The sequence below is a fragment of the Rhagoletis zephyria genome, unplaced genomic scaffold, assembly GCF_001687245.7.
Source record: "Rhagoletis zephyria isolate East Lansing unplaced genomic scaffold, Rhagoletis_zephyria_1.1 Rzeph_scaffold_01252, whole genome shotgun sequence".
In the NCBI taxonomy this organism is placed as follows: Eukaryota; Metazoa; Arthropoda; class Insecta; order Diptera; family Tephritidae; genus Rhagoletis; species Rhagoletis zephyria.
The window spans coordinates 40,535-49,181 of record NW_016158336.1 but is presented as its reverse complement, the minus strand read 5'-3'; the positions used below and the strand labels follow the sequence as shown (position 1 = coordinate 49,181).

At 33.1% G+C, this 8,647-nt stretch overlaps 1 protein-coding gene across 2 annotated transcripts in view; it reads right to left on the bottom strand.

The window, feature by feature from the left end:
• Positions 1-15: 15 nt before the first annotated feature.
• The window catches only part of LOC108363348 (uncharacterized), a 37,425-nt gene continuing 28,793 nt past the window's right edge, over positions 16-8,647 (bottom strand). The window contains exons 8-13 of one of the 2 annotated variants that reach the window (XM_017616688.1): positions 1,582-1,744; positions 1,064-1,251; positions 789-940; positions 401-729; positions 235-344; positions 16-157 (exon numbers count right to left, since the gene is read on the bottom strand). In XM_017616688.1, coding sequence (XP_017472177.1) covers position 157; positions 235-344; positions 401-729; positions 789-940; positions 1,064-1,251; positions 1,582-1,744 — 943 coding nt within the window. In that variant the 3' untranslated portion in view covers positions 16-156. The remainder of the gene's footprint in view (positions 158-234; positions 345-400; positions 730-788; positions 941-1,063; positions 1,252-1,581; positions 1,745-8,647) is intronic. The other variant, XM_017616689.1, reaches the window with a different exon arrangement.

The following is an 8,647-nucleotide window of genomic DNA, read 5'->3' as shown; positions in this document are numbered from 1 at the left end:
AAATATTTATAAAATTATTTTCGTTAGTTTATGTATTTTTATATTTTTCTGGGAGTAATCAGCTGTTTCTTGGGAGGGAGCAAGGTTGCATTTTCCATATTTAAATAGCCAATATTGGGCATTTAAGTGCAGTTTAAATATAGTTTAAATATACGATCTGAAAATGAATTTTTGAAGTTAATCAACAATCTCTACTTAAATAGGGCATCGGAAATTGGCCCTAAATTTTCGTACTATTTAAATAAAGTCTCCTGGAGAATGGCGCAGAGTGGCCCATCAAATAAAAAATGAAGCAAAAGCGCGCTTAGATAAGTCATTAGCAAACATCCAACAAATAGGGAAAACTGAAAATTAATTACCTTTTAGAGTACTATCCAAATGACTACAATATCCAACTTACGGTTTGTCCTATAGAATTGTAAATGGGTGCATCGGTTGTGAATACGAGCAGACGAATTATAATTGGAGCTCCAAGAAGGCAGACCGGCGATAAGCGCTCCAAAGCATTCAAGTATCTCCCAGCTAGTAGAAAATTCAATGGTTTCCAAGTCTGGTGAGTTTCAGCTGTGAGAGTAGTCCAGAGCAGCATCAAAGACCACATAGCATGGGATATGGTGAAGAGTATCGCCTGACACCAGCGTCCACCGGCTGCGTTGGGAAGTAGAATTTCATAGCCATATTTGTAAGCAAATATAAACAAGCCGAATATTAGCAAATAAGCAAGCCACCCTTTTTAAAAGAATTAGTCTTGTAGTGGAAAGAAGACAAATATTTCTCATTGCTATTACCACAAACTAATATTCCAGTGTTTATTTTCATGTTGGATTGCGTCCGTTGCAGGATATATCCGACACACACTCCCAAAACATATGGTGAAATGCGCAGACAGAGGTTATCGAAAACCAAATGGAACTGAGCCAATTCATATTGCATATATTTCCTTAGGTGCGACACGAATGCAGTTTTTAAAAGAATAAAAGTATTAAATAGAGTTAAGAGTTATGTAAGAATGTAAATAAATACATATGCATGTATGTATGTATGTATTTATGGTTGAACCTACGAAATTGAAAATTCTTCGTTGGTCGTCGGATCCGATTCCCAAACTACAGAAGCTAGAATGGAGATGAAAAACATAGCCATTCCAATAATTACAGCATATACCGAGTGAATCTCGGCAAGAAGTAAAACCAAGCACGCTACAATAAAGAACTGCATTTCGAGGGAAAGAAACCACGTCCAGAGCATACACTAAAAAAAGCGATGTCTTGTGTCTCATTGGTTGTGCATAGATATACATATATGTATTTATGCATGTACAATGTACTTATTGTACGTTTAATAATATACAGAATTATTTCAAAATTTAAATTTTGTGGGAAAACGCAATCAAAGTTTGCTCAGTTCATACAATTGGTATACCAAAAGGTAGTTGTAAAGTTGGGAAGTTTAGTCATCTGTTTGGCTGAGCCTATTCTCCTTAACAAGCTAATTAATTGTATGTTGAAATCCTCAAAAACGTAAATTTTGAATTACATCTCTATATTATTTAACGTGCGATATGTTCTTATTCTTACTCACCCGTTGCTCCAATGGAAAGAAGGTGTCTACATACAGAATGTTACTTAACTTCTTATTACACGTTTTATAGTCTAACGATGGAATTTCCAGCGCGATGTTATTGTGAAAATGTTTGTCCAAAAGATGTTCAGCGAAAGTGCAAAACGCAAAGGATGGGCTAAGGCTAAAATTATAAAGTAAAATTATACTGTAGTACTCGTTTGTTTGCTAATTTTACCACATGACTTAAACTAATTTTAGCAACTCCATGGGGATATCATCAGCATTTTGTTTATATCGCAAAAAGTATCTACATAAAATACAAGATTCCCTTATTTTTATATCTGACACATAAAAAAATCTTTCGAATATTTTATTTCTAAATTTTAATGCACATAGTGATTGATTAATCCTTATTAATACATATGTATGTGTAAAATAAATGGTTCCATTTGAAAAGACAATCTTAACTAATAGCAATATATAAATTTAGTTTAGTAAGTAGAGTGGAGTACTAAACTTACATTTTAATGACTTGTTTTCATTCAAATAGAAGAATACTAGCCGGCCACGAATGCGCGAGGCTTCGCCACGCGCTGAATGTATGCATATGTATGTATGTACATTTACGTATTTGGAGAAAGAAATCATATGTCATCATGTACTTCGTTTATTATATACATAAATAAGTATAAATAAAAATCTTGTCTAAATCCGTCCAGTAGCGTGGTTAAAATATCTCGCCTTTCCTTTATACTGTGTATAGAAGATAGTAATTTTAAATAGGTGGCATCCCTACTCAAAAAACTTAAAGTTTTTGCTCATGCAAAGGCCATGCACTTTCATTTGGTATTTTATTTTTTTATCTTATAGTTTTTAAACAGGCGGCAACCCTACTCAGAAAAGTAATACATTATTACACATCCAGAGGCTAAGTCTTTTCATTTGACAGTGACGGTGCAGAACTGACGCCTACGCTTATTAGAATTGAATATAGTAATTTTCTTAACAGGTGGCAACCCTATTAAAATTCTAAATTAAAAAGGTCACTCTCCTATCGATACTGAATATATTAGAGAAAATCTCGTCAAAATCCTTTCAGTAGTTTTCGAGATTACCGCGTACAAAGAATCTCGACTTTCCTTTATAATATGTATAGATTAACAGGAAATATGACATACATATATGTAAGAAATATTTTCTTACTGCAAAAATATGTAGAACAGGTGTATAAAAAATTAATAAATGTGATGTAAATACATATCGTCACGCCTATGACAGAAATATGAATGTGCAATTTTGCGTTATTGGTTTGACTTGATTAACATTTGGATCAGAGACATAACTATTATAAGAGAAAAGAATAAAAGTCAATCAATAATCATTATATTAAGATGCATATTTTTCGAGTCATCTATAATTATTATTCAAGGACTTATATTACAAAAGTCCTCTCATAATAATTATCAGAGAGATAAATATTTTTAAGTCTTCAAAGACTTTTATTTAAGACTTATAATATAAAAGTTTTTTTATAATAATTATCATTGAGATAAATATTTTTAAGTCTTCAAAGACTTTTATTTAAGACTTATAATATAAAAGTTTTTTTATAATAATTATCATTGAGATAAATATTTTTAAGTCTTCAAAGACTTTTATTTAAGACTTATAATATAAAAGTTTTTTTATAATAATTATCATTGAGATAAATATTTTTAAGTCTTCAAAGACTTTTATTTAAGACTTATAATATAAAAGTTTTTTTATAATAATTATCATTGAGATAAATATTTTTAAGTCTTCAAAGACTTTTATTTTAAGACTAACATTAAAAAAGTCTTTTCATAATAATTATGAGCGCGAACAATTTTTTTAAGTCTTAAAAGACGGGACTTGTTCAGGAGCATTTTAGGATTAGTTGGGGCCAGTTCGGGGCTAGGTGGGGACCAGTTCCGGCCTAGACGGGGTGTAGTTTGGGATCAGTTGGGGCTTGGTTTCGCACCCGTTCGGGACTATATACAAAATTTTTTCCCACTCATAATTATTATCAAAAGACTTTTATAACATAAGTCTCAAAATAAAAGTCTTTGTAGACTTAAAAATATTTATCTCGCTGATAATTATTATGAAAAGATTTCTATTATACAAGTCTTAAAATAATAGTTATCGATGACTTGAACAAATTTTCTCCCACATAAGTATTATCAAAGAACTTTTATAATTCTTATGAAAATTTGGATGACTTTTTTAAAACTCCACCATGAAGTAATTATTATTCTGGGTCTCCGCTTTGGATAACCTATCCCAGTGGGAAAATGTAAAGTATAGTAATCGAAAAAGTAATCAGTAAAATAACCCTTTTCACATTCGAAAATGCATTTTTTCCCCAGGGCGAAGTCCCAAGAAAAGTGGGGCATTCAATTTTGCATTACTTAGTATCGAGAAATGAATGTGATTTAATATGAAATTTTTGGGACATTTTGAATACATTAGAATGCTGATTACACTGGTTTACAGCAAAACTGTTCTATGGATGCCACTATCCAATTCCTATGTACAATTGCTCGGTGATTCCGAAAATCGAGTTAATTTTTTTTCTATGCATAAGTTTTCGAGATACTTTCAATTTGCCGTTATTCAGCCTAAAGCAAAAATTGCTTCCTTTAATCACGTAGATCTTACGAACCAATTTAAAAATCTTAATATAAAATACGGCAAATGAAAGCTCCATAAACCGTATATACATCACTTTTCAATAGGGCTTATAGTTCCTGACAAATTAAATAATCATTCCAGCATTTTTAATTTTTAATGAAAAAATTAAAAAAATCAAACTTTAAGAGAAGAAAAATTTTTAAAAGTAACAGGTTCTGTGCCGAGCAGGAAAGAAAGTTCATACAAAACATCTTTGTGCATTTTCATTTGACCACTCATTATTTCTTATTTATCCATCGATTTTCTTCATCAGTAACTTAATTTTTTTTGTAACAGAACAGGCTTTAGTACAAAAGCAAAAATTTGGTCCAGAACCTGTTATTATTTTAATTTTTCTTCTATTAAAGTTTGATTTTATTCATTAAAAAATAAAAACTGGAATGATTAATTGATTTGTCAGAAACTATGAGTCCTATCTGAAAGTGATGTATGCATGGTTCGCTGCCATACAGGAGAAGCAATGTGTAACAATGGGCCTTATGCATAAAAAGTGAGCTTAAGCTCAGACTCAATTTTTGCACTGAAGGGGTGAGCTCAAGCCCAAGAATTTGTACTGAAAATCGAGTCGGAGCTTAAACTCAATTTTTATGCATGAGGCCCAATATCTTCATCTACTCAGACAGTCAGGCGGCACTCAAAGCGCTTGAATCGGTCACATGCAGTTCAAGAACCGTAGCGGACTACCGCAGATCTCTGAACGAGATGGCTGAGCAATACGCTCTTCACTTGGTATGGGCGCCGGGCACCAAAACATACTAGGCAACGAGAAGGCAGACGAACTTGCAAGAGAGGGCACATCGTTTCCACTTTCGCAATCCTGGAAGGGTTTAGGCATGCTGCTCGCTACCTGCAAGCTCATACTAAGGGATCTATCTTTTAAACAAGCAAAGGACAGGTGGGATAGTCTCACAACTTTCAGCAACACAAAGCTTATGTGGCCAAAATGGAACGAGAAGCGGTCGAAATGTCTCCTCATGCTGAGCAGAGGGGACTTAGCTACAGCCATAGATCTGCTAACAGGCCATGTTGCCATCGGAAGGCACGCGGAGAGGCTCGGGATCCCCCATAACGACTTCTGCAGAAGCTGCAGAGATGAGAAAGTGCCGGAAACCTTACGACATCTGCTATGCGAATGTCCCTTCAGAAGATGAAAGTTTTTGGGCTCAGAATTTTTCGAAGGTCTAACCAACATAGCCGAAGTAGGAATACGGCAACTATTGAGTTTCGCATACTCCACACGATGGTTTGAGTAGGAGAGTTCTAAGTCCCGAGTGGTACCACAACGGGCCCAAAATCTTAAGGGCCTAGGTGTGCTAGTGGGGTCACTGTCAGCCACTTCAACCTAAATTAACCTAAATTAGTAAGATAAAGTAAATATTGCAATATAGAAAAGGAAGAGGTTTAAGAAGGCTTACAGCCGAAGATATTTTTGTAGAAGGTCGCCACCTCTTTGAAAATTTTAATTTAATTTAATTTAATATGGGTATCAATTAGAGATGTTTCGAATGTCACATTTTTCACATTCGCGAATGCAAATTAATTAATTAAAAACTAAGAAAAATTAAGCAACTTATTTAACGGATCTTAATAAAACGAAAAATGCTTGGAGTTACTGTTTATTTCTTTCCAAGCTTGGCAAATTAGTTATAGAAATAAGGAGTACGCAAACAACTAAAAGCAATCCACGTTGAAATATTAACTCACAGCAACTCTTTAACAACTGTCAAGTGTTCTCATTGGGGTGTTTAATAAACTCAGAGTTTAATTTGACATTTGTTTGTTTACTTTTTCTTATTCACATTTAGGCAGTTCCCGTACTCCAGGGTTTAGACAGAAATAGTCCGAAGTAGTCGTGGTGTATAATAACAACCGTTTAGGTAACAAGTACTTTTTAAACAAAATACAAAACCGACTTCAATTCTCATATTAAAAAAAAAAATATATATATATATAAATATTTCATGATCAAATGATCGAATCTAAACCAGATGGGACCACCTACCTTTCCGATGCAAAAAAAATTAACATAAAAAATAAAAATAAATATAAAAAAAATATTCCGACGAACTGATAGTCTCCATTTTTTTTGGAAGTCGGTTAGAAAACAGACAAAATGTGACTCGATAGAGCTATACATGCTGATTTCAACCATGCCATGATTATGTGGCACAAACAAAAACCAAAGCCAATTAAAGAGGTTAAAGTTAAACTTTTACATTTCTTATATTTATAATATCTCGGAAACTATTTCACCGATCACAAGGGTATTGATGGTACGTATATAGTATAACACTTTTTAAAATAAATTTTATGGCATTTGGCGTTTGCTGTCATTTAAAACAAAATATATTTATATACTTTTTTGTTATTAGGTATTTCTGGTTTAAAAATATAAAAAAGTAAGTAAATAAGTTATGTAAACCGAGTGAAAGACCCCCTAATTATAGGGCTGCCAGATATCTCTGTTGCAAAACCGGGACACTTTAGGGAGGGCCTCTCGCTCCCTTCTCTTTCATTTCGACGTGCGAAAGGATGTAGTGAAATTTTATTTTTACAGACAAAAACAAAAACATAAAAACATGAGATCATGAGATCATTACAACGTACGCCAACAAAACAAAACAACTTATCACAACTAAAGCACAGAGAATTTTTCACAATGCATGAACCTTTTTTTATTCTTTACAAAAATACAGTTTATACTAAATATATGAAAAAACATAAAAATAAAATTGTTAAACTTTTTGCTAAACTCGGGAAAATTCAATAAATTTGCATACAAATTTGCAACATTCTAATCAGACTTTTTATACAAATTTTTAAAATGAAGTTTTGCAGCCCATTAAATTTTAGTTAATTTTTGGTATTGTTGTTGAAAGTTTCTTCCATACAAACTATGTTCGATAATTCTTTTTATATGGAAGACACTGTCAGCAAAAAAAAATAAATGCTAAAAATCAACGAAATTTGCTGGCAACTTCAGACTTGCACTTTATTAATTGGCTCAAAAGCTACATTTTCAAAATTTTTCTAAAAGATCTGATTAGAAATTGTGATCTGATGAAAGAGCCTCCGAGCCAATAATTTTGTACGGCAATGTACTTATAAGTACTCTAGGTTTCATGAAAGAAAGAAACTTAAGTACAAGATAACATAAAAATATCAGTCATATTTTTCGTTGCTGTGAACTTGTTTCAAAACTTCTGTATTTTCCTTAATATAATTGTAAAACTCTGTGCACGTCATTTTGAACGTATTTAGGTACATATACAAATCATCAACTATTGCTTGTGCAAAGTTCAACTATCTCGAAATGTGACTATTTCACAAATTAAACCGGTGCACTGAGAGAAAGAAGTTTAGAATTAAAAAAGCGTGCTAGATTGAAAAAATACGTATATGAAAGAGCACCACACCAACCCAACTCGTAATACATTTAAGTAAACAAATTTTAGTATTTAGTAAAGAAATATTCAATTTAAATACGCCCATATTAAAATGAAGCGATTTGCAATTACCGATTGCTTTTTCATAATTAAGTTAAAAAAATATTTAAATTCCATGCTGCTTGTAATCGGAATTGAGCCCTGGCCCTCTGGAAATTAGCAAATTGTGGCAAGCATCTTCGCGCACTCAGCTACAGCCAGACATGTAAATGTGCATTTAAATGTTGAGTTTGAATCAACACCACGCGTGCGTGTTATGAAAGTATTATTTTTAAATACGAACATTTTTAAACGATAATCAGTGAATTCATAACAATTTTCGGAATATTACAACGCGTTTTTTCTCTTAGTGTAGTGATTTTGGAACTTTTATTCAAATTGGAGCAATCAAATCAAAAACCGGGACACTAAAACGAAACCCGGGACATTTTAAGGTTGGACCGGGACACCGGGACAAATAGTCTAAAACCGGGACATGTCCGGGAAAACCGGGACGTCTGGCAGCCCTACCTAATTACCTATATTTTGACGTCATTCGTTTTTTAATAGGTTATGTTGTTCAGAAGATATTAATATTTAACTTTAACCATTAATAACTTCTTTATTTTTACCAAATAAGAGTAGAGTTGAAATCAGCACAAACATTTCTATCGAGCCAAATTTTTAGTTTTTGCATAGCTAGATTTTTGATATTCTAGACTAATGTGTACGGAATGACCTCGGACTATTTCTGATTGAATCCTGCGGTACGGGAACAGGCTAACTGTCGGCAAGTTGGTTGCAGGTAGGGAATCCAATACCACAAACGCGGGATCTCGCGCCATTTTTGCGGGATCAGAAATGCGGGACTATAGCAAAAAAATTAAAAAGACGAATGCGAGTTGTGAACGTGCCCGCCAAAATGTTCGTCGTCCATGGCTGTA